The following is a 26,521-nucleotide window of genomic DNA, read 5'->3' on the forward strand; positions in this document are numbered from 1 at the left end:
TAGAGAGTATGTGTTTATCTACAGATACACACATGACTATTTATTTAGAATTGAAGACACACACAAAAAAAATATGTGTTCCTTTAAAATGAGAATAGAGAACAGTCGTGGGCCCTGGCAAGTGCTTTTATAATACATTTATGACTATGGAAAAACAAACATAAACTTCTCTTACACGTCTTATATGTCCTCTCTCTCTCTCTCTCTCTCTCTCTCTCTCTCTCTCTCTCTCTCTCTCTCTCTCCTTTCCTTTCCTTTTCTTTCTTTCTTTTTTTTTTTAAGGACTGGCCCCACAAAGTCATAGTGCCTTCCACTCCTGCATTCTGCCTATAGACCCCGGTTGTCCCCAAAGGTGCGCTGACACAGCCAACCGGCTGCTTTAAGGATGCTCTGCGGGACGAAGCGGCGGGATGCAGCCGTGACGTCACGGCCCCGCCCCGCGGGGTGATGCTGCAGCTGCCGCGGCGGGGCCGGGGGCGCCGGGCTGGGACGGAGCTGTACCCCGGAGAACCAGGAGCCCAGCCTGGGAAAGGGATGCCTCCCGTCTGGACGCACAGGTACCGGGCGTTGCCTCCTGCGCCGTCCTCCCAGTTCCACGGCTTTGCGCCGGGAGCAATGCTGCTTAGGCCCCAGGATGATCCTAGTGCCCAGGCTGGGGGCTCCAGGCGGGCATGGAGACCTTTGTTCTTCTTGGGTGTTTAGTGAATTAAGCTGAAAGTGGAACCTCCGGGGCGCAGCACCTACAGGCCTAGAGGGAGGAGCAGTCTGGTAAAATTTGCACCCAGCATCTGCTATGTTTATTGAGTTCCAGGCCTGTTCCCCGCCACCTGGGCAGGTGTCATCAGCTTCCGGTTCACCTCCTCCCTGAGGCTGAGCCCTCCGGCTGGCCAGGGGGCGTTGTAAAACATCTCCCAGGATGTCTGGGTTACTGGGAACAGCACCCTGTCTTCTTACCTCTGTCCTGAGTCATATCGCTGAGGGTGACATGCTAAGGCTGACACCAGAGGGAGGCAAGCCTCCCCTCATTCTCTTCTGAACAATAACCTCTCACGACCCCTGGAGTCGTTAAAATGCTTGTTTTTCTGTTCTTAGGGGGAGGAGAGTCGGGTGCTGATAAAATCAAATTCAATGTGCGTCTAGTTGGGACTTTGGAGGCACGTTAGCCCTCAGGAAGGAGTCAAAGTCCCCGAGATGAGGTATTAGTACTGGGCCCTGATTCAGTACTTCATCCCTCTAAGAGGCCTGAGCTGTCAACTCTGAGAATCTGTAGGAGGCAAAAGGGAACTGGCCCCCAGGCGGCCCCATGGGTGGAAGCCCCCTGTTCCCGTTTTTTTTTTTTTTGTTTGTTTGTTTTTTTTTTTTTACAGAGAAGAAAGGAGAAAATGGGTTGGTTCCAAGTAAGATACTTTTTTTTTTAGTGTTCAAGTTACTGGATGTTGCTTCTTGGTTAAGTGAGTGCTATTGAAACAGCTATAACAGGTTGGGGATGGCTCGCTCAGTGGAGAAAGAAATTGCTGTCTAAGCAAGAGGACCTGAATTCGAATCTCCAGGTCCCATTTAAAGCCACCAGTAACGCTGTGGTTCGTGTGCCTGCAATCCTGGCATTCCTAGAACTAGACAGGAAGCAGAGATGGGAATCTCATGGGTGGGCTAGCCTGGGATATCCTGCTGCAAGTCAGCTGTTGTATCCCTAAACAAGATGGGAGGTAGGACCTCCACCCACCAAGACGTCTCGCTGACCCCAGAAAATGTAACTTTTAAAAAGTCCTTCATAGTGTAAAATTTTGTAAAGCATTTAACAAATATATTTTATTTTTAAACTTTATTTTTTCATTTATTCATGTGTGTGTATGTGTGCGTGTATGTGTATATGTGTGTGAGAATGTGTGTGTGTATGTTGTGTATGTGCATGTGTGTGTATGTGTGTGTGCATGTGTGTGTATGTGTGTGTGCATGTGTGTGTATGTTTGTGGGTATGTCTGTATGTGTATATGTGTGTATGTGTGTGAGAATGTGTGTGTATGTTGTGTATGTGCATGTGTGTGTATGTATGTGCATGTGTGTGTATGTGCGTGTGTGTGTGTGTGTGTGTGTGTGTGTGTGTGTGTGTGTACGTGCGCCAATGCCTGGGAAGCCAGAGAGGGCATCAGATCCCTTGGAGCTGAAGGTACAGGTGTTTGTCATTCACCTGATGTGGGCGCTGAGAACCAAGGGTCTTCTGCAAGAGCAGCAAGTGTTCCTAACCCCAGGCTATCTCTTCAGCCCAGACAAATACATTTTTTAATAAAAAAAGGTTATTCTGGACCAGCAAGATGATTTAGCCAGTAAAAGCATTTGCTACCAAGTCTGGCAATGTGAGCTCCATCCCAGGGACCCGGATGGTACAAGAGAACCAACTACTGCAAGAGCTGTCCTCCTGCTTCCACAGGTGTGTTGTGGTTTGAGTGTACACACACACACACACACACACACACACACGCACATGCACAATCTCCCTTGCACACGTGTGTAATGGTTCCTGTACACACACACACATGCATACACGCATGCACACTTGTCTGGCTTCTACACTTTTTTCATGGTTCATGCACACACATAAACATACATGTACCCACACAGGCACACACACTCAGGCATGCACATACACAGGGACACATACACATGCACACATCACACTTCCACAGGTGTGTCATGGTTTATGTGTATGCACACACATGTATGCATGCACACATGCCTTGCTTCCACACTTTTTTCATGGTTCATGTACACACATAAACACACATGCTCACTCACAAACTGGTAGATAGACAGACAGACAGACAGACACACAGACAGACAGGTGGTAGGTAGGTAGGTAGGTAGGTAGATAGATGATAAAGGTAATTCTGACCTGACTCCCACACAAACAGGAAGCTGAGTAAAGACATTCTCACACACAGCTGCCGGGGCAGGATTGTCCAGACTGCAACCACGGTCCTCCACGCCGAAGTCAAAGGGACAGTTTCTTTGTTTGTTTGTGGGTTTGTTGGTTTTGGTTTTGGTTTTTCAAGACAGAGTCTCTCGATGTCGCCCTGGCTGTCCTGGGACTCACTCTGTAGATCAGGCTGGCCTCAAACTCAGAGATCTGCCTGCCGCCTCTGTCTCCTGGTTGCTGGGATTAAAGAAAGGCATGTGTCACGAGCCCAGCTAGAGGGATAGAACGCATACTCCCTGTGTGCACTTTAGCCTGGGGGCGGGGGAATGCAGATCGGAAAGAGGGGGTACAATGCGGTGTCTCTTAAGTGGGGAGGGCCCAGGAATAGGTTCCCAGGAGAACGTGTGCTGTGTCCAACAGGTAGAGTTGGACCAAGCTCTCAGCACAACTGTATCAAAGACTCTGCCTCTGAAGAGCACAGGCTTTGAGACAGTGAAGCTCTAGGGGTCCCTAGGACCTGCCTGTGCTCTGAAAGGAGGGCTGGTCAAGCCACCGGTGTCACTTTGCAGAAGTCCCTGAGCTGTGGGAAGGAAACACACACAAGCTTAGCCTTTAATATATATATATATATATATATATAATGTATGCGAGTACATCATTCAGACACACCAGAAGAGGGCACCAGATCCCATTACAGATGGTTGTGAGCCACCATGTGGTTGCTGGGATTTGAACTCGGGACCTCTGGAAGAGCAGTCAGTGCTCCTAACCGCTGAGCCATCTCTCCAGCCCACAAGCTTAGCTTTTAAAAACTATCAATCTCGGGCTGGAGAGATGGCTCAGCGTTAAGAGCAATCCACTGCTCTTCCAGAGGTCATGAGTTCAATTCCCAGCAACCACATGGTGGCTCACAACCATCTGTAAAGAGATCCGATGCCCTCTTCTGGTGTATCTGAAGATAGCTACAGTGTACTTATATATAATAAATAAAAAAAAAAAAAAAAAAAAAACTATCAATCTCTAACTAAAAGATAATTGTAACTATTTATGTATGCAGTCAGTGGTGCGGTGTGCAGCTGCAGGCCAAAGTGCGGCTTTCAGGAATTGGCTCTCTCCTACCACGTGAGTCCTAGGGCTCAAACTAGGGTCTTCAGGCTTGATACCAATGAGTGATGGCCCACTGAGCCATCACCCAGCCCCTAAAACCTTCATCCTGACTTAATCTTCATATGTGAACTGTATTTAAAGGAAGTACTACTTGAATACACAGTTCTCAGGCCCATCTGTCCTCAGTTTACAGGACAACCTCTTCCTGAGGCCACCAGATGAGTCAGTTGTTGCTGTAACAGGAGATGAGCCTCACCCCCATTACCTCAGTGTAAATCCGCCTTTTAGTCAAGGCTCCCCGTCCTTCACCATCAGCCAGTATTCCACTAGTGGCTTCGTCTCTCCTCGCACCTTCACTGTGGCTGACAGCCCTTTCTCTTTCCGACGGAAGAGCCCCACTGCCTAGGACACCTGTTCTTCACTTCTTAACCCAACTTGAAGGGAAGAACGGTGACATTCTTCTTCCTCTGTGACCTCAGTGACTCCATCCTCAGTAGTTAATGCATGGGAGGGTGAGGCGGGATGTATGGGGGGGTGGGCAGGTAGGCGGATGGACGACACCACCTGTGTGTGACTGTGACTGTGGCTGAGGAGAAGGAGGGGAAAGCGGGTGCACGGAGAGTTGGCTGGATTGGAACGGATGGTGAACACATGGTGATGGATGGTAGATGGGTGAGTGAACAGATAGAGGTTAGGTAGATTGACAGTGAGTAGATGGCGACGATGGGTAGAGTGTGGATGGATGGATGGAAGGTGGGTGGGTGGATGGGTGGATGGATGGGTGGGTGGGTGGATGGACAGAAGGTGGATGGGTAGGTGTATGTATAGATAGATGTATATGTGTACGGATGGATGGATAGGAGGGCGGGTGGGTAGATGGATGAATGGGTGAGTGGCTGGATAGATGGATGGGTAGATGGATGAGTGGGTGGGTAGATGGATGGATGGGTGAGTGGCTGGATAGATGGATGGGTAGATGGATGGGTGGGTGGGTAGATGGATGGATGGGTGAGTGGCTGGATAGATGGATGGGTAGATGGATGAGTGGGTGGGTAGATGGATGGATGGGTGAGTGGCTGGATAGATGGATGGGTAGATGGATGGGTGGGTAGGTAGATGGATGGATGGGTGGACAGACGGACGGACGGATGGGTGGATGGATGGGTTGGTGGGTAAATGGGTGGGTGGATGGCTGGATAGATGGAAGGATGGGTCAATGAATGGGTAGGTAGGTGAGTAGGTGGATGGATGGAGTGGGTGATTGGTGGATGGATGGATGGATGAGTAGATGGATAGGAGGGCAGGTGGGTAGATGGATGGATGGGTGAGGGGCTGGATGATGGATGGGTAGATGGATGGATGGATGGATGGATGGATAGATGGATAGGTGGGTAGATGAATGGGTGGGTGGGTGGATGATGGTTGGGTGGGTGAGTGGGTGAATGGATGGATGGATAGGTGGGTGGACGGATGGGGGGTGGATAGATGGATGGGTAGATGGATGAATAGATAGATGGTTGGAAGGTTGATGGGTAGATTGATAGTGGATGAATGGGGATGACAGTGGATAACAGATGAATGGATGGTAGATTGATGGATGGTGGGTCAATGGATGGTGGGGAGATGAAGGCATGATGGTGGATGGATGGATGGAAGAGTGATAGATAAATGAGCAGAGGGTGGATGGGTAGATGGATAGTGACTGGATGGAGGGCAGTTGGTAGATAGGTGGGCAGATGGAGGGGTAGGTGAATGGACAGAGAGCAGATTGACAGAGGGTAAATACGTGGAGGGTAAATGAGCGGGTGTTCCGAATCCTGCTCTCTCTGTGTGCAACTGTGCCCACCTCTGCTCTCTCCTGAGGAGCTGCCTGGGTGGAGGGGTAGTGCAGGAGCCTTGAGCATACAGGGCGCGTAATTTCTAAATTCGTAAAGAAGGCAGTGACACCAGTAGCGTCTTGGGGCATGGCTTCAGACTGAGGCTTGACCTAGTCTGGAAGGCCAGCCTTCGATGGTCATCTTGGTAAATGATGCTGGGGTTGACATGGAACCCAAGGCTGAGAGAAGTGCAGTGGTTTGGGCGCCTACCTCCCAGGACGTACGGCATATGTACCTGGGCATCCGGCAGACTTCCAAGACTTCTTTGCTCTGATGTCTTTGTTCCTCTCCTTGGGCTAACAAGGGAAAACATTGGGTACAGCGCGTGTGAGTCAGCATCGAAATCAATTCCTTTAGTTTATAATCCAGATTTGTTTCATAATGGCAGAACATGGTTGGACGCTCAGGGAAAGGTCTCTGAGCAGCAAACCCTGGAGGGCACGGGGCAGAGAAAGGTTTTTGTGTTGCCAGTTCCCTACTAGGCTCTGGGTGGTATGAAATTGTCGCAAAATATAAGTACATTGGGAGTGAGGACTCTATTTCTCACCCCATGATGCTGTTTCAAATTCATTCATTCATTCATTCATTCATTCATTCATTCATTCATTCATTTGCGGCTCTAGTGATAGAGCCTGGAGCACACTAGGCAAGGGCTCTGGTACTGAACCACATCCCCAGAACCAGTTCATTCGTCCTCCCTTCCTTCCTTCCTTCCTTCCTTCCTTCCTTCCTTCCTTTCTTCCTTCCTTTCTTTGTTTCTTTCTTGAGATAGGGTTTCTCTATGTAACAAGCCCTGGCTGCCCCAAACTCACTTTGTAGACCAGGCTGGCCTGCCTCTGCCTCCTGCGTGCTGGGCACAAAGGTGCACGCCACCCCACCCGGCTCTATTTTTTTCTTTCTTATTTATTCCTCTCTCATATATTGCATCAGTCTCTCCTCCTTCCTTGCCACAAGTGCACCCCAGATTCATTCACCTCCCCTCAGAAAATAGCAAGCCTTAAGGGACATCAACCAAATACAGCAGAACAAGCAACCATAAGACCCAGCACAGACTCACACATCAAGGCTGGACAAGGCAACCCAGTAGGAAAAAAAAAAGGGGTCCCAAAGGCAGGCAAAAGAGTCAGAGACAGCCCACACCGCCACTGTTAGAAATACCACCGAACACCAGGCTACACGGCCATGATATATGTGCAGGGGACCCATGCAGGCTCCCTGATCTCTGCAAGAGCACTTGAGCCCAGTCCCTCGATTCTGTGAGCCGTGTTACCATGGTGGCCTTGATCCTCTGCTCCTCCAGTCCTTCCTCCCCCTCTGCAGGACTCCCCGAGCTCTGCCTACTATTTGGCTGTGGGACATTGCATCTGCCCCCCAGTCACAGGATGAAGTCTCTCTGGTCTCTCTGATGCCCATTATCCTGCACATCCTGCAGACGGGACAGGTTGGAGGTTTCCTGGCTGGGCTGGTGTCCCGATCCCACCACTAGAGGCCTTGCCTGGTTACAGAGGACGGCTGGCTCAGGCTCTGTGTCCCCATTACTAGGAGTCTACGATAGTGTAACTGCGGTAGGTTCTATGGGGCTTCCCTTAGAGTGAGCAGTTCAAACGCCATAGAGGTTTACGCTCTTGACTGGAAATTTACTTGTCAATAATGGTTGAAAGGAAAGGGCTCGAGACCAGCATCATAGCACAGCACAGCACAGCACAGCACAGCACAGCACAGCACAGCACAGCACAGCACAGCACAGCACAGCACAGCACAGCAGCACAGCACAGCACAGCACAGCACAGCACACAGCCCAGCACAGCCAGCAGCACAGCACAGCACAGCCCAGCCCAGCACAGCACAGCACACAGCACAGCACAGCACAGCACACAGCACAGCTCAGCACAGCACAGCACAGCACAGCACAGCACAGCACAGCACAGCACAGCTCAGCACAGCACAGCACAGCACAGCACAGCACAGCACAGCACAGCACACCACAGCACAGCTCACCACACCACACCACACCACACCACACCACACCCACACCACACCACACCACACCACACCACACCACACCACTCTCCCCCCAACCCACACCCCCACCTTTGCTGCTTCGAGGCAGGCATCTGGCCCCTTTGGCCCCTGTGATGGAGTGGGTATAAACACAGGAACTGAGCTGACGCGGTGACTTTCACCGTATGGAGGAAGGGCTATCTCTTCACGAGTGAACCACCTCAGTGTTCAGCCCCCAGGCGGCTCCTGCCTTTCTGAGCGTCTAGTCCTGTGGAAAAGAAGGAAAGGCAAGATCTGCCCAGACACCTACAAGAGGGTCTTTTTGTGTCTGTCCTGACTCAGACTATCTGGGGATGACCCCTGGAGTGCTATAGGACTGGCATTCTCTGTCCCCACCCCCACCCCCACCCCCAGGTAAGGGGCCCTGCTCCAGGGGCTGGAGAGATGGCTCAGCGGTTAAGAGCACTGACTGCTCTTCCAGAGGTCTTGAGTTCAATTCCCAGCAACCACATGGTGGCTCACAAACCATCTGTAACAGGATTGTGTTCATATACATAAAATAAATAAGTCTTTTAAAAAAAAAAAAAAAAGGAGGGGCTTGCTCGAAAAAAAAGAAAAAAAAAAAAAAAAAAAAAAAAAAAAAAAGGAGGGGGCCCTGCTCCGTCCCCTGAGCACTGGGCTCTGCTTGGGGACAGAATGCTGGGGTTGGGAAGACAGGCAGAATGGATTCTGAAAGATTCAGTGCACACTCAATTTTCCCCAAGTGGATGGCAAGTGGACCCTAAGAGAAGGGGCTCATGGGAAAGATGGCGGCTCCACCTAGGCCTCCGTGAAGTAACTGTTGTCCCTAAATGGCCTTCCCTCACAGCGACGCCCACCAGCCCTGCCTATGATGATCCCCCCAGCAGGCAGCACCCCTCCGGGAGAGGCCCTCATCCCCAATGTGGCTCCTCAGGACTTCTGGAGGTCTCCCATCTCCAGCTACTCAGGGTCCGTGACACGACACATCAGCCACCGGGCCAACAACTTCAAACGCCACCCCAAGAGGAGGAAGTACATTCGGCCCTCTCCACCCCCACCCCCCAACACCCCATGTCCCATTGAGCTGGTGGACTTTGAGGACTTGCACCCGCAGAGGTCCTTTTGGGAGCTGCTCTTCAATGGCTGCATTCTGTTTGGAATCGAGTTCAGCTACGCCATGGAGACAGCGTATGTGACTCCAGTACTCCTGCAAATGGGCCTGCCTGACCAGCTCTACAGCCTAGTGTGGTTCATCAGCCCCATCCTCGGTGAGCCCCGATGGTGGACGGCCTCTGGAAACCTCCGGAAGCTTCCAGAAGCCTCTGCTGAAGCAGCTTGAGGGACCTGAGGGGACAAGGGAGGAGTTAAGTTCCACTCCTTAGTCTGGGGCTGTGGGAAAGCACAGGTATGGCCGGCCACATCCTGGATTCTAAGTTCTTTGATCTATGCTGGAGGGTAGGACAGGTACTTAGCAGACCCCAGGATTTTCTCCCACCAAGCTGGCAGTGTAGAATCTGACCCATGGAGTTGATGAAACTAGGGGGGCAGGGGCGCGGGGGCGGTGCTAGGATTCCCAAGGAAGGTCCCAGGGACTCGGTGTCTTGTACAATCCATAGAGACCAGGCCTGGGTAGCTCGGGTCTGCAACTTCCGGTCTGCAGCGCGTGTTCTTACCGCCAACCGCGATCTTGTTGCCTTAATGTTTCGGCCTTGGGATGTTTGCTTGCCCGTAGCACCTTGGGAGTGTGAGCTTCTTTAGCATCCCCGTGGGCGCTGGAAGCCCTGGCAATAACACCGGCCTGCTCTGTTTCAGGATTCTTGCTGCAGCCTCTGTTGGGTGCCTGGAGTGACCGATGTACCTCAAGGTTTGGAAGGAGACGCCCTTTCATTCTTGTCCTGGCCATAGGTCTGTTGTTTGGCATGGAAAGAAAGAAACAAAGAAGGAAGGGAGGGAGGGGCGGAGAAGAGAGGGGTTCAATTGTTTCCTTTTAGGAAAGTTGAAACATTTTGAGCACAGGCAATTCTCAGGCCCAACCTTGCCTGAGTCAACACTAAGAATAAATCATTTAGCTCTTTGTTTGTTTGTTTGTTTGTTTGTTTTAATGAGCTAATAAAGTTCATCTTGAACTTAATCAGTTTGATAGGATAAAAGCCCTTTCTGTAGGCGACTCCTACAGGCTCCTCTTTAAAAAAAAAAAAAAAAAAAAGAATTATTTATTTATTCTATGTATGTGATGAGTACACTGTCGCTGTCTTCAGACACACCAGAAGAGGGCGTCAGATCCCATTACAGATAGTTATGGTTACAACACATGGTTGTTAGAAATTGAACCCAAGACCTGTAGAAGGGGAGTCAGTGCTCTTTTCTTTCTTTCTTTCTTTCTTTTTTTTTTCCGGAGCTGGGGACCGAACCCAGGGCCTTGCGCTTGCTAGGCAAGCGCTCTACCACTGAGCTAAATCCTCAACCCGGGAGTCAGTGCTCTCAACCGCTGAGCCATCTCTCCAGCCCAAGACTACAGGCTCGTGTAAAGTCCTCAGTCTCAACCTAGGAAGTGAGTGGGTGGGGACAGAAGGGCTCCGTTTTCTCTGGTGACTTTGTCTCTCTGTTTCTAGGGGCATTGCTGGGCCTCTCGCTCCTGCTCAATGGAAGGGACATTGGTATGGCCCTGGCTGACACAGCCACCAATCACAAGTGGGGCATCCTCCTGACGGTGTGCGGGGTGGTGCTGATGGACTTCAGTGCAGACTCAGCAGATAACCCCAGCCATGCCTACATGATGGATGTGTGTGGCCCGGTGGACCAGGACCGGGGCCTGAACATCCACGCCCTCATGGCGGGTGAGTACTCTTCCCCAGCTGCATGGGGTTTAGATGTGTGCCCTGGGGGGGGGGGGTCCTTCCTTACCTCAGGATCTAAAGATAAGTCGATGAATTTCAAATATATAGGTCAGCATTGAAGTGAAATGTCCCGCCCACCGAGGAGAGAGCTGACTCCTACAAGCTGCCCTCTGACCTTCACATGGGCACCAAGACACACACACCATACCCCAGAATAAATAAATAGAAAATACTTATCCTGGAACTGGGGATGGGGCACAGTTGGTAGAGTGCATGCCTAGCTTGCACAAAACCCAGGGTTCCCAGCGCTATATAAACCAAGTTTGGTGCTCACCTGCAATCCCAGCATTTAGGAGGTAGAGACTGGAAAGAAAGAAAGAAAGAAAGAAAGAAAGAAAGAAAGAAAGAAAGAAAGAAAGAAAGAAAGAAAGAAAGAAAGGAAGGAAGGAAGAAAGAAAGCCAGCCAGCCAGCCGGCCAGGTGTGGTGCACGCCTTTAATCTCGGCACTCAGAAAACATGCAGATCTCTGCGAGTTCCAGTCCAGCCTGGTCTACACACGGAACCCTAGGCCAGCCAGAGTCACACGGTGAGGCCCTGTCTCTAATACATAAGCCAGTGGACTGTCCCAAATGCACTGGGTGGAGGAGGAGCCTAGAGAGAAGGACCAGAAGTTAAAACTTTTTACTACTCTTTCAGAGAAGCTGAATGAGTTCCCAGCACCCACACAATTGCCTGTGGCTCCAGCTACTGTTGTTCTAGTGCCTTCTTCCTGTCTCTGTGGTACTGCATAAAAGCACTGAACACACACACACACACACACACACACACACACACACACACACACACAGTCACACAGATACACAATCCACACACACACACACACATACACACACACAGAGTCACATACACACATACACACACAGACACATATACACAGACACACACACACATACACACACACACACACACACACACACACACACATACACACACACACACACACACAGAGTCACATACACTCATACACACACAGACACACACACACACACACACACACAGAGTCACATACACTCATACACACACAGACACACATATACACAGACACACAGACACATACACACAGAGTCACAAACACTCATACACACACAGACACACATATACATATACATACACAGACACATGTATACATACATACACCTACAGACACAAATGCACAGAGACACATACCCACACATACTCATATATACAGACACACACACATACACAGACACACATTCCCATACACATGCACATATACACACAGACATACACACGCATACACATATACACACATACACATATATACATACAGACACATACACACACAGGCACATATACACATACACACACAGATATACACACTCATACACAATCACAGACACATACATATACATACACTTACACACAGACATACAAGCACACACGTATACATTCACACAGACACACACACACACAGACACACACACACACACACACACACAATCTTGAAGTAAATAAAGAGTATGTGTCTTTTGAAACCTGAAAAGGTTGGGCATGAGTAGTGAATGGCTCCTGAGACCTTGTGGTTGCACAAACTGTCCCTGCCCACCCTTGTTTCCTGCATTCCGCTTAAAGACATCGTCCTCCTGGCACATTAGACGAGTCATCAGGGCCAGGCTATGGGGACTTTAAACAGTGAAAACCTTAGCATCTTTTATTGTTGCAGGCAAACACCATGACCCAAAAGCAAGTTGTGAGGACAGTGTTTATTGGGCTTACATTTCCACATTGTATTCCATCGCTAAGGGAAGCCAGAGCAGGAGCCTGGGGGCTCGATGTGGAGGGAGGCTGCTTACTGGCTTTCTCTTTACATCGTGTTCAGCTGATTTCTTCTAGAACCCAGGACCACTAGCCAGGGGATTGGAGCACCAGTGGGCTGGGTCCTCCCCCACCAGTCACTAATTAAGGAAATGCCCTACAGGCTTGCCTGCAGCCTGACCTTATGGAGGCGTTTTTCACAGCCAAGGTTTCTTCCGCTAAGGTGACTATAGCTTGTGTCAAGTTGACATAATTTAGCTAGCACAACCCAGGAGAATCCATGGACATGCAGGAAATGAGGTGACAAGCAGGCCCGGCCAAAGACCGAGGTCACCCTGTGCCACCTCGGCTGGGCCTCGGGTCTGGGGCAAGTCAGCCTTTGTCTGTCCTGGGGATATCCTTGAATGAATACAAAAATTACGAAAACAAACAAACAAAAGACCTCAAGAAGTAGCATGAGGTTATTAACAAACTGTTTTGAGTAGGCCGGGTCCCAAATCTAACACAAATACAATGTCTGGGGTGTTCATGCCTGTGAATACATGCTGTGCTCACATGCGAGCATGCCTGTGTTGTGCTCAGTGACATGAGAAGTGTCCTTACCACAGTCAGGGACAAGGCAGGCATACACTGACCCCAGGGCGATTGTGCTGAGACGGTGGCCAAGGGCAGTCAACCTTGTCAGACTGTGTGACTGCACCTACTAAGACTTCCCAGGACATACCGATAAGTAGTGCAAAAATTCAGCAGAGGGTTGGGGAGTTAGCTCAGTGGTAGAGCACTTGCCTAGCAAGCGCAAGGCCATGGGTTCGGTCCCCAGCTCCGAAAAAAAAAAGAAAAAAGAAAAAAAATTCAGCAGAATGCTGGGGTCTCAGTATTCCATTTTTCTAAACATTTATTCATTTTATGTATGTGAGTACACTGTCACTGTCTTCAGACACACCAGAAGAGGGCATCAGATCCCATTACAGACGGTTGTGAGCCACCATGTGGTTGCTGGGATTTGAACTCAGGACCTCTGAAAGAGCAGTCAGTGCTCTTAACCGCTGAGCTGTCTCTCCAGCCCTCAGTACTCCATGCTAAAGTCAGAGCTGGGATACAGCTCAGTGGTAGAGCTCTGGCTTAGACGCCCAAGGCTGGAGGTTTGATCCTAGCGACACAGGCAGAATAAAAGAGAACAGTCATCCACGTGTGCTGACTGTGCCCCAGAACCAGGGGAGGCAGAGGCAGAGGATCATGGGAGTTCAAGCTCAGCTGCTCTACACAGTGAGTTCCACGGTGGCCGGGTCTGCATAGCAAGACTTGTCTCGAAACAACAAAGGGCCATTCAAACGGCTCCGTGGGTAAAGGTACCTGTCCCAGCCTGAGCTGTCTGATCTCCCAGAACCCACGCGGCAGAAGGAGGGAACCAACTCCTATAAGCTGTCCTCGGACCTCCGCATGCGCACTGTGGGACGCACCACTACCTGCCCCGCCTCTAGAATTAATGAAAATGTCATTTAAATGTTTTAATTAAATAGGAACAACAAATATTTAGAAACCTCAAAATGATATGAAAGAAAAAAAAATCCCATTCAAAATAGCAGTTTGCGGGGGAGGGGTGAGAGGGCTCAGTGGTTAGGAGCACTGGTTGCTCTTGCAGAGGACCTGGGCTCACAGCGCACGGGACTCCAGATCCAGGGTATCCGGCATCCTCTTCTGGCTTCCGCAGCCTTCTTGTACATACACGGTGTATGTAAACTCAAGCAGGCTCACAGACATATATGTAAAATAAACGAAGAAATAAAAACCCAAGGGTTGGGGATTTAGCTCAGTGGTAGAGCGCTTGCCTAGCAAGCTTGAAGGCCCTGGGTTGGTCCCAGCTCCAAAAAAAAAAAAAAAAAAAAAAAAAAAAAGAAAGAAAAAACCTTAAAACAGAGCCATGTGTGTGTGTGGCAATGTATACCTTTAATGCCAGCGCTTGGGAGGCCGTCACAGATTAATTTTATTTTATTTTTATTCATTTATTATATATAAGTACACTGTCGCTGTCTTCAGACACCAGAGAGGGCATCAGATCCCATCACAGATGCTTGTGAGCCACCATGTGGGTGCTGGGAATTGAACTCAGGACCTCTGGAAGAGCAGTCAGTGCTCTTAACCGCTGAGCCATCTCTCCAGCCCACAGATTAATTTTAATATCTTAAACCTACCCTTGTTTAAGGGGTGCCGGTCTTTGATGGTTCTTCCAAAAAATGAATCAAGAGCTAATTATTAGGACCCCAAATTCACCCGTGAGATGGCTCGGTGGGTAGAGACACTTGCTGCCAAGCCTAATGACTCTCCAGTTCCCACGGGCCCTCCTCAGAGGTGACTTTCCTCATGGTAGCCGCGAACAAGGATGGCCAGGGGACGTATGCCTACACACAGGCGTGTATGCTGCAGATGAGGTCTTGGTGCATCTGTGCTGCACCGAAGCTCAGGTGGGTATCTTAAATCGGTGGATTGGTTAGGACCAAACAGCACCTTCCGCGGCTCTAACAGTTCCTTCCAAACCAGAGGACTGGTTTGTCCTTCCGCTCCCTGCCCTGGAGCCAAGCTCCAAGGTTAAAATGGAGAAGGGAGAATTCGGTTGACCCTGGGAGCATGTTAGGAATACCTCGGGGGATTTGGGAAGCAGCTGCCCTTACATTTTCTGGGGTGTCGATGGGACAGATGCTTCCTGGGTCCTTGGAATTGACTTGCTACTTCATGTTCTTCTAAGAAATGACTCCACCTTTGCTGGGGTCCCTCCCTACCTGTCTGGATAGGACACTGAATCCCTTTTCTCTCCGAACAGGTCTTGGAGGAGGGTTCGGCTACGTGGTCGGAGGCATCCACTGGGACAAGACCAGCTTTGGGAGGGCCCTAGGGGGTCAGCTCCGCGTCATCTACATCTTCACAGCCATAACCCTTAGTGTCACCACCGTGCTCACCCTGGTTAGCATCCCCGAGAGGCCCCTTCGGCCGCTGGGAGAGAAGAGGACAGCTATGAAGAGCCCAAGTCTCCCGCTGCCCCCTTCCCCACCTGTCCTGTTGGAGGAGGGGGCGGGCGACACCCTCCCGTCTACTACAGCCACCAGCTTGTACGCCAGTTTCTCCAGTCCCATCTCGCCACCCAGCCCACTCACCCCCAAGTACGGCAGCTTCATCAGCAGGGACAGCTCCCTCACAGGCATCAATGAGTTCGCGTCGTCTTTCGGGACCTCCAACATAGACAGCGTGCTCATCGACTGCTTCACGGCGGGCCACGACAATTACTTGGCTCTCCCCAGCAGTGTCCCCAGGCAGGCCATCAGTGTCAGCTTTCCCCGGGCCCCCGATGGTTTCTACTGCCAGGAGAGGGGACTGGAGAGGAGAGAGGGGCCCCTGACCTTGGGCTCGGATGGAGATGTGCTAAGGGTAGGCTCTCTGGACACCTCTAAGCCACGGGCCTCGGGGATTCTGAAGAGGCCCCAGACCTTGGCTCTCCCGGACGTGGGGGGAGGAAACGGCCCTGAAACCAGCAGGAGAAGGAACGTGACCTTCAGCCAACAGGTAAAGGGCAAATGAGTGTCCAGGGGGAGGCAAGGATCCATCCGGTGGTCCCTGGCAGGACGGCTGGGAGCTAGGAGACCTCAGACAACGGCTAGAGAGCAGGCTCTCAGGAGAGTTTCAATGAGACAGATCATTTTTTTTTTTTCTTGGAGCTGGGGACCAAACCCAGGGCCTTGTGCTTGCTAGGCAAGCGCTCTACCACTGAGCTAAATCCCCAACCCCGAGACAGATCATTTTAATGGGGGAACAAAGGCTATTTAAACCTTGGGGGTGGGGCTGGAGAGATGGCTCAATGGTTAAGAGCACTGACTGCTCTTCCAGAGGTCCTGAGTTCAATTCCCAGCAACCACGTGGTGGCTCACAACCATCTGTAATGGGATCTGATGCCCTCTTCTGGTGTGTGTGAAGACAGTGACAGTGAACTCACATAAACCTTGGGGGTGGTGAGGAGGGGTTTGCAGAGTGAGTGTACATCATTGACCAGGGCCAGGGTGCTGGGGTGCCTCATTTGCATAAGGAGGAGTTCAGGTACTGCTGGACATAACCTTATAAGGGGAAAGGAAATTTAACCTTAACCTGACTACCTACCGGGCTATGTGACCTCTTCCAGTGCGGACAAAAGTTAGGGCCCAGGGCTCCGTGTGTCGGACATGTAGGCCTGGGGAGCAATTCTACTCCTGCCCATCTCAGAAGCACGAGATTTCCAGGGTTTGGCCACACCTAGACCCCACTCTTGTTCCAGACCTGCTCCCCTCCCCCACAAGCTCTCCAGCCGCACAACTGCCCACGTGGGCCCTGTGAACATGGTGCCAACATAGCTGAGTCTCAAAGGAAGATGTAACACCACGGCAGGCTGCAGTGTCTCTCAAACCTCCCCAGTGTGAGCAGTCGCTCCTACTCATGTCTGACACTAGCTGACCCTGAAGGGCTACGTGCTCCGGGGTGTCTTCTGCAGAGGGACAGAACCTTCCGGAAGGCTGCTTGAAGCACCTTTAGTATACCTCAGATTGGCCTTGAGGCTATGGCTGCTACTGGAGGTTACTCTCAGGGCCTCAGCTGGCCAGGTGCTTGCCTTGTGAGGGCCAGAGTGAAAACTGGTGTCCTCTACATGTACATACGTGCACCTGTATCCATGTGCACGCACACATACACGCACGCGTGCGGGCACAGAGACAGACAAGCAGGCAGGCACAGGGCACTCACCACCTCGAGGTGGAGGTTTCTTTAAAAGCAAGACCGCCTTCTGATCTAGGTACACATTGTCTGTGCGCTTTTGGCCTCAGGGCCCTCACAGGAGGAGAGAGAGATTGGGAATGCAATGATTCTAGGCCACAGCTCTCTGAAGCATCTAACCTGCACAGGTCCTTCTAGGGAGGTTGTTCTGGAGTCAGGAGGAGTGGACCGTGACCCCCGAGACACCAGGTCTACTGCCTCTGCTGGGGGGAGGGTTCTGCAGTGCGTGGCTGCTCCTCCCCGGGAGGCGTGCCCAAGTTGCCGGCCTGTTCAGCCAGTTGTCTCCAGAGGCAGTGTTTCCTAACTGCACAAATCAGGGGCTTGTCTTCTTTGTTTTGATGACATCCAAGTAGTTTCTCTGGCCCATTGTCAAGTGGCGTGGACTATTTCACAAAACCCAGGGGGCTCCCGTCATCCCCCCTCTTCTCTCATTCCCTCCCACCTTCCATTCTGTCAACAGTGTGGTTTGGGAATAAGTTCTTTGAAAATAGTAAAAACGTAGGCTGCAGAGATGGCTCAGCAATTGAGAGCACCGGCTGCTCTCCCAGAGGTCCTGAGTTCAATTCCCAGCAACCACATGGTGGCTCACAACTGTCCGTAATTCCAGTCCAGAGAATATAATGCCCTCACACAGACATACACGTGGGCAAAGCATTAATGCACAGACAGACAGACAGACAGACAGACAGACAGACAAAATAGTTAAAATTGTGGGCTAAGGGCTGGGGCTGTACCCCAGTTGGTAGACAGCTGCAATTCAGTCTTTGGCTCTCCAACCACGGATGGCTGGTGCGTGCGTGTGTGTAACCCCAGCACCTGGGAGTTTTACAAGACACTGTTTCAAAAAGAAAGTAAGCTAAGGGTTACCTGACGCTTTCAGCTGTCCTCTCCCACGGGCCTGATAACAAGCTTCGTTGGTATGGCTGCTCTAGGGTCCAGAACCACAGACTTCCCGTTTCCTTTTCTTACAAAGATAGCCAGGTGCCCACAGTGCCACCCGCCCCTGTCCAGAGGCGCCCTTGCCACCCCTTCCTCCTCCTCATTCTCCAAACAGCTCAGTTCTGGGATTCGTTCGTTCACACTGGAGTCTGTGCCTCCAATCCAGGCCGGGCCTCTGCTTTCATTCTGCTGACAGGGGGGTGCCTGTGCTCAGGAGGGACCCCCTTGAGGGATGAGGTGTCCTCTGATGTGGCTGGCTGTCCCCGACCTGTGCAGAGAGGGCTTTATGCTGGTCACCCTGAAGTAAGTTTTCACAGCCTTCTCTCGTGGGGAAAAAGCAGTGAGGGCGGGCTGGGCTAAAACTGATCTGCATTTCACATGTGTGCGATGTACACACGCGTGCACATATATGTGGAGGTCAGAGGTCAACTTTGGGTCTGCTTCAGATGCCATCCTCCTTGCTTTCTTTTCAGACACCAGAAGAGGGCGCCAGATCCCATTACAGATGGTTGTGAGCCACCATGTGGTTGCTGGGATTTGAACTCAGGACCTCGGGAAGAGCAGTCAGTGCTCCTAACCGCTGAGCCATCTCTCCAGCCCCCTCCTTGCTTTCTTGAGACAGGGTCTCTCGGTGGCCTGTGACTTGCGGATTAGGCTAGGCTAGCGGACCAGCAAGACAGGGAGGGACTCTTGTCTGTCTGCCTCCTCAGTGCTGGGGTTGCAAATATGGGTTTGGTTTCTTTTTCAGCCTTGATTTGGAGGCTGCAATTCATATCTCACGGCTTCATGGCTTCATTTACCAACTGTCCCTCTCCCGTGACCTGCATTTATTTTAATTGTATCTCTGCTTTTCTGAGGGGTTTCCTTCTTCTGTGTGACACACACACACACACACACACACACACACACACACACACACTTACTTACATTCTCTCACAAACACCATGCACACGTACGTACATACATACATACAATAATATTTATTATAATAATTATTATTATGAAATTAAAGGTTAGAAAAGACAGAGGTCCCTCCAGTGTGTGCTGTGGGCTGTGTTCGGTTTCTCAGCACACCCTGTCGCACACCTCTGTGGGGTGTGGGCCAGATGGCTCTGACTTGGTTGGTGTCCGTGGCTCTGTTCCAGGTGGCAAACATCCTCCTGAATGGTGTGAAGTACGAGAGTGAGCTGACGGGCTCCAGTGAGCAGTCGGAGCAGCCGCTGTCTCTGCGGCGTCTCTGTTCCACCATCTACAACATGCCCAGGGCCCTGCGCAATCTCTGTGTCAACCACTTCCTGGGTGAGCCGTGGAGCCCTGGTCTGCGACGGGGTGCAGCCAACATGAGTTTAGTAATATTCCATGGGCTACAGGGACAGCGCAGTGGGTAGAGTGCTTACGTGAATCCTAGTCCCAGCACCGCGTAAGCCAGGTAATGCCGAGAATCCCAGCACTCAGGGCGGAGGCCGGGGGAGCAGACGTTTAAGGTCACTTTTGGCTATATAGCAAGTTCTATGCCCTCATGTAACTTAAGGCCCTGCCTCAAAATTAAATGATAAATAATAGGGGTGGGGAGAGATGGCTCAGTCACTACAGTGCTTGCCACACAACATGGGGACCAGAGTCTGGCTCCCCAGCACTGCATCATCATCATCATGATCATCATGATCATCATCATCACCATTAACACCACCACCATCACCATCACCACCACCACCACCATCATCACCATCACCACCACCATCATCATCACCATCACCACCACCATCACCACCACCATCATCATCACTATCACCATCATCATCACCACCACCATCACCACCACCACCATCACCACCACCATCACCATCACCACCACCACCACTATCACCACCACCACCATCATCACCTAGACATGGCAGCACACATCTGTAATGTCAACACCGGTAAAATGGTGGCTCACAACCATCTGTAATGGGATCTGTTGCCTTCTTCTGGTGTGTCTGAGGACGGCAACTGTGTACTCACATAAATAAATTTTAAAAAAAATGAAAAGAGGGGTTGGGGATTTAGCTCAGTGGTAGAGCACTTGCCTAGGAAGCGCAATGCCCTGGGTTGGGTCCCCAGCTCAAAAAAAAAAAACAAAAAAAAAAAAAAAAAAAAGAAAAGAAAACAAATTCCTATCGTTCTGGAAACCAAATTTCTCTCACTATGGAAACTGTCACAGATCAACCAAAATGGGGGCACTTTGCAGAGGTCCTTGGCCCTGGCTAACAGGCCCAGGCTGGCCTTGAACCTCCGACCTCCTCGCCCTCCCTCCCTTTCTAATGCTGAAATCACAGGTGTGAACCACTCAGCCTGAATGTTACTCCCTGGCTGGTAAGAGTAGCAGAAGGTGGGGCGGGACCAAAGTCTTGGTGGCCGCAGGACACAGCCTCTGTCCTCCTCTAGGGTGGCTCTCCTTCGAGGGCATGCTGCTCTTCTACACGGACTTCATGGGTGAGGTGGTGTTTCAGGGCGACCCGAAGGCGCCACACGCGTCGGAGGCGTATCAGAAGTACAACAGCGGCGTGACCATGGGCTGCTGGGGCATGTGCATCTACGCCTTCAGTGCAGCCTTCTACTCAGGTACCTGCTGACTGCTGCATGCATGCACTCTTCCTAGTGAGTGAGCAGGAGGCCATATCCGCAGCTGCGTGCCCGAGGTCCCCCTTCAGGGAAGGCACCACGGCTGTGTTTTGTTCAAGTCAGTAGCTACTGCTGGGCCTACCAGCTGCATTGACTGGACCCAGGGTAGATACCTGGGGTTCAGAGGCCAGTCCTGTGGGTGTCAGGCCTCCAAAGAGGAAGCACACCAAAAGGGACATGACTGGACTCGCACAGACCTAGTCTCTCTCTCTCCTTCCCCTCTCCCTCTCCTCCCCCTCTTCCTACCCTCCCCCTCCCCCTCTCCCTATCCTCTCCCGTCCCTCCTCCTCTCTCTCCCCTCTCCCTACTCTTCCTCTCCCCCTTCCCCTCTCCCTACCCTCAGCCCATCCTTTTTCCCCTCCCTTTCCTCCTCTCTCCCCCTCCCCCACCCACACTAGCAGAGTGGGGCCGGGAGCAAACCACGAGGTCATATAAGGCTGGTATGTGGCTGCCAACTCCATCCTTTGTACAAGGCTTTGTAGACAGTAGGGCCGGAGGAGGCCTGGGAAGGAGGCAAGCAAGTATCCAATGGTAATGTGGGGGACAGGAAGAAGCAAGAGCGTTGAGTGCAGGGTGGGCTCAGTGGTTAAGAGCACTGACTGGGGTTGGGGATTTAGCTCAGTGGTAGAGCGCTTGCCTAGGAAGCGCAAGGCCCTGGGTTCGGTCCCCAGCTCCGAAAAACAGAAAAAAGAAAAAAAAAAAAAAAAAAAAAAGACTGCTCTTCCTAGAGGTCCTGAGTTCAAATCCCAGCACCCACACAGTGGCTCACAACCCTCTGTAATGGGATCTGATGCTCTCTTCTGGTGTGTCTGAAGACAGCTATGGTGTACTCACATACATAATACAGATAAATATTTAAAAAAAAACAAAAACAAGTGGGATGGCTCAGTGAGTAAAGGTGCTTACTGCCTGATGTTTGATCCCCAGAACCCACATAGTGGGACAAAAAAACAAATTGTCAGGGGTTGGGAATTTAGCTCAGTGGTAGAGCGCTTGCCTAGCAAGCACAAGGCCCTGGGTTCAGTCCCCAGCTCCGGAAAAAAAAAAAAAAAATTGTCCTCTGACCTCCACACATATGCCCCAGAACACCCATATCTCCCCTACCCCAGCCCTACCACTCATGCTAAGTGAATATTTAAAAAAAAAATCTTTTGGGGTTGGGGATTTAGCTCAGCGGTAGAGCGCTTGCCTAGGAAGCGCAAGGCCCTGGGTTCGGTCCCCAGCTCCAAAAAAAAGAACCAAAAAAAAAAAAACCAAAAAAAAAACAAAAAAAAAAAAAAACAAACAAAAAAAACCCAACTTTTTTTAAGTACAAAGCCACTCTTGGCTCAGAGCCCACACAAAGAGTACGCTGGGGGGAGGGGAGGGAGGAGTTGGGAGATGTAGCTCACGGTGGGAGATAACAGTATGTCTCCTGCCTTCCTGCTTAGGAAGGACGGTGAACAGAGGATGTTTATAGGCTGGGGTAGAGCTCAGTGCAGTAGTCTGTGTATGTTCTTAGCGTGTTTGAAGCTGAGTCCCGTCCCCAGAGACCCCAAAATTGATGCTCACTTGTGCGCCTGGGGTGAGCACTTAGGGGGTACTGGGCCCCCCAGCCAGGTGGCCTTCAGTTTTACTTAAGCCATTGGCATGCCTTGATGAAGATGACACCCAGCCGTGGGTCAGACTCGCTGCTCTCATCCCCAGAGGTTTAGCCTACGATCCCAGATCCCACGTTCCTGAGCCCCTTGGGAGTCTCACAGATCTGTAGAAGCCTCGGGACTTTATGGGCCAGGTGTGAAGGAGGACACCCCAGGTCCTGCTCTACCATGCAGCAGGCCTGCAGGGGTGTCTTCCCTTTCTAGCCATGCTGGTTCCCTGTGTCTCCTCCCTCTGCTCTGCCCAGCGGAGAGGTAGAGCAGGGTAGAGGCCTGGCCACCTATTCGGCCTCTGTCCTGCCCGCAGCCATCCTGGAGAAACTGGAGGAGTGCCTGAGCGTCCGTACCCTCTACTTCATCGCCTACCTCTCCTTCGGCCTGGGGACTGGACTGGCCACACTCTCCAGGAACCTGTACGTGGTCCTGTCCCTCTGCACCACCTACGGCATCCTGTTCTCCACGCTCTGTACCCTGCCCTACTCTCTGCTCTGCGATTACTACCAGAGTAAGAAGGTGGGTCCGGTCGCCGCTCGCTTCCTAGAGGCCACTTACAGAGAACTGTCCTGTGTGAGCCCCGAGGCCTCTGTCTAGAAACGGAGGTCATCTAGGCAGAGGGCCACAGCTCTGAATGAGGGAGGAGCCCTTCTGAGTGTGTCCCCTCCACTCCTGCAGCTGCTGGCCCCTTCCTTACTACATCCAGGCTACTTCCCACGCTGAACAGGGACACCGGGGGAGGGATTCCTTAGTAACAGGGGTTCAAGGCTGGGTCTAGAGAAATGGGAGGAGGAGGAGGTTACCCAGGCCTATGCCTAACAAGGAAAAGAAAAAAGGTTCAGCCCCAAAACTTTACTCTGTGTGTGTGTGTGTGTGTGTGTGTGTGTGTGTGTGTGTGTGTGTGTGTATGTGGACCACCGCTCTCCTGTCTAGGTCAGAGGACAACCTTAGTGTAGTTGGTCTTCTCTCTCCACCGGTATACAGGTAGGTTCTGTAGCTCACACTTGACTGCGAAGCAAGCCCCTGTACTCCCTGTACCCTCTTGTTGGCCCCCAGCACGGGCTCTCTTTTGGCAGCTGCACTGAGATCGAGTTCCCCGACAGAGCTTTTGCTTCGGTTTCATTGTCCCTGATGGTCCCACGTAGCTGAAGCTGGCCCCAAAGTGGCTATCCTGTCCCCTCCACTCCCTCAGGGCTGGGACTATAAGCATGGGGGACCGTACAGTGACTCAGCTGGGTGTGAATCAGGAGTTCAAGGTCCTCTACCACATAGCGAGTTTGAAGCCAGCTGGGGTTGTGAGAAGCCTCCTGAGAACTCAATAAAGCGAGTGAAACCACGTGACTGGTTTTTGATAGAGTCATGGAACTACACAGCCACGGCCCTGGAGCCACGCTCAAGGTGCTCAAGCAGGGACGGTTCGTGCCGGCAGCCCATTTTCTGGTTGCTACCCCTCTGGACATTGGCTGAGCCTTGCTTGGTCCTCCTGTGCCTCCTGCCTGGTCTTCCTGGGCCCATTCTTTCCCACCGCTGCAGGGAGGTTGTGGCAGGTCTGACTGACGTGGCTGTCTCCCGGTCAGTTTGCAGGGTCCAGTGCGGACGGCACACGGCGCGGCATGGGAGTAGACATCTCGCTGCTCAGCTGCCAGTACTTTCTGGCTCAGATCCTTGTGTCTCTGGTCCTGGGGCCCCTGACCTCCGCTGTGGGCAGTGCCAATGGTGTGATGTACTTCGCCAGCCTCGTGTCCTTCCTCGGCTGCCTCTACTCCTCCCTGTGCGTCACCTACGAAATCCCCTCTGCCGATGCAGCCGACGAGGAGCGCCAGCCCCTCCTGTTGAACGTCTGATGTGTCATGATCTCAACCTTGGACTTGAAGGTGGTCTGCTGCAGGCTGGCCCCTGAGGAACCAAAGGCCTTGGCAGCCGGCCAGGCTCCCAGTGGGATGTAAATACAGGCTAAATAAACAACTGCAACAATCGTATCCAAGGTTGTGAGGTCACCTGGGCCGAGCTACCCCTCCCTGGGGGGTGGGGGTAGGGGTGGGGGTGTAATGTGAAAATCATTTATCAAAAGTGAAGATGCAATTCAGAACTCAATGGTAGTTCTCCATCAAGGATGCTTTTGATATCTCCCTGCTCCCGGGAGGTTTGCGACAGTGTCTGGTGCCATTTGCCATCCAAGGATATCACAAACATCCTAGGATACACAGCCTCCTACCACAAAGGTTCATCCAGCCCAAGATGGGGAATGTGTGCACCTCTGGTAACTTGCCACATACTCTGCACATTGAATCATGGTCACAGAGTTTTGTGGGGTTTCTTTTTTTGGGGGAAGGGTCAGGCTCATAACCGTCCATCTAACATCTATCCACCATCCATCTATCTATTTACCCACCCATCCACTTATCCACCCACGCACCCACCCATCTATCTATCCATCATCAATCATCCATTCATCCATCATCAATCCACCCACCCATCTATCTATCCATCATCAATCATCCATTCATCCATCATCAATCCATCCACCCACCCACCCATCTGTCCATCCAACCACCCATCTATCTATCCATCTACCCACCCATCCATCTATCCATCATCAATCATCCATCTATCCATCATCCATCTATCTATCTATCTATCTATCTATCTATCTATCTATCTATCTATCTATCTATCCATCCATCTACCCACTCATCTACCCACCCATCTGTCCATCCAACTGTTCATCCATCTATCCATCCACCTACTCATCCATCCATCCACTCATTCATCCACCCACCCACTCATCTATCCATCCACCCACTCATCTATCCACCCATCCATCTATATCCATCCACCCACTCATCCATCCACCCATCCATCTATCTATCCATCCACCCACTCATCCATCCATCCACTTGCTTTATAGTTTGGGTCTGAAGGCTTGGTCCCCAGCCTGTGCAGTTGGGAAGTCATGGAGTGTTAAAAGGCGGAGCCTAGTAGGAGGAAGTTGGATCACAAGGCAGACCTTGAAAGGAACACCAGGATGGTGGCCTCTTCCTCTCTCTTTGCTTCTTGCTGCCATTAGCCGAGGAGTCCCTCAGTTACACCTCTCATGTGTTGCATGGGGCCACCACGAGTTTAATGCAACAGGGACCATGGCCTAGGACTCAAGATGACAAAGGAAAATAAACCTTTTCTCATTTAAGCTAATCTCTTGGGCATACCATGCACCCACCCAGGAGATTCCAGTCAGTGCCCTCTGGGGGCTGGCAGCAGTTCCTCAGGGAATATAAATGAACAAGACACCTCCCCCCCAAAATTAATGAACAGATGTTCATGCTTAACGATGGTGCTATGAACAGGTGTCTGGGCTGCTCTCTGGTGAGATGCCATTGGGCAGTGTCCTACAGAGGGAGGGGACTATCTCTGATGAGTCTGCTTGACATGTCTGAGAACATATCTCAATGTACCCAAAGAAACAATACTCTTGGAGGGTGTCAGGGATACAGTTGCCCACCTCACCTGCCTGCCATCATCTCACAGATGAACACTGAGGGTCCCTGGGTGCTGGGACTATACTGAGCCAGGCTTACAGAGAGACAGAATGTATGGGCCATGTCTCTGGGCTTCTAGTCCTTCTTAGTGACCTGGAGGGAGTTGACTTCTCAAGACCTGGAGCCACCTTCTGCCACCAACTTCTTGGCTTGCTCAAGGCTCTCTTAATGATGTCCCTGAGCCTCTCTCATCCTGCTGGTGTTTAACTGGGGAGATCTGGGGAAAGGGCGGTGTGGTAGCTAGTGTACTGGGCATGGTGTGGGGGCTAAGTGGCCCCTAGTGCCTCCATTGCATTGGTCCTGAGTCCTTTGCCCCGTCTTCAAGAGTGTATCACCATGGAGCCTATCAGCTCGCTCTGACCAGTTAGGG

The 26,521-nt window shown here is 51.4% G+C and overlaps 1 protein-coding gene across 2 annotated transcripts; it reads left to right on the top strand.

The window, feature by feature from the left end:
- The first annotated feature begins 434 nt into the window (after window positions 1-434).
- Slc45a1 (solute carrier family 45 member 1) lies at window positions 435-24,594 on the top strand. Of its 2 annotated transcripts, XM_032894184.1 has the most exons (9): window positions 435-557; window positions 8,768-9,188; window positions 9,733-9,825; window positions 10,533-10,757; window positions 15,412-16,148; window positions 19,466-19,619; window positions 20,748-20,924; window positions 22,929-23,134; window positions 24,193-24,594. In XM_032894184.1, exons 2-9 carry the CDS (start codon window positions 8,789-8,791, stop codon window positions 24,457-24,459), a joined length of 2,259 nt encoding a protein of 752 aa, XP_032750075.1. In that variant the 5' UTR covers window positions 435-557; window positions 8,768-8,788; the 3' UTR covers window positions 24,460-24,594. The 2 variants fall into 2 exon arrangements, with proteins under 2 accessions (XP_032750075.1, XP_032750084.1); XM_032894193.1 differs by lacking the exons at window positions 435-557; window positions 8,768-9,188 and adding an exon at window positions 9,214-9,325.
- The last annotated feature ends 1,927 nt before the right edge of the window (window positions 24,595-26,521 follow it).

The sequence above is a fragment of the Rattus rattus genome, chromosome 1 (assembly GCF_011064425.1).
Source record: "Rattus rattus isolate New Zealand chromosome 1, Rrattus_CSIRO_v1, whole genome shotgun sequence".
Classification (NCBI taxonomy): Eukaryota; Metazoa; Chordata; class Mammalia; order Rodentia; family Muridae; genus Rattus; species Rattus rattus.

Coding starts and splice junctions, on each gene's coding strand:
- Slc45a1 (XM_032894184.1), top strand. CDS start 8,789: ATGATGATCCCCCCAGCAGGCAGCACCCCTCCGGGAGAGGCCCTCATC. Junction 10,758..15,411: donor CATCCACGCCCTCATGGCGG/GTGAGTACTCTT, acceptor CTCTCCGAACAG/GTCTTGGAGGAGGGTTCGGC. Junction 19,620..20,747: donor CTGTGTCAACCACTTCCTGG/GTGAGCCGTGGA, acceptor GTCCTCCTCTAG/GGTGGCTCTCCTTCGAGGGC.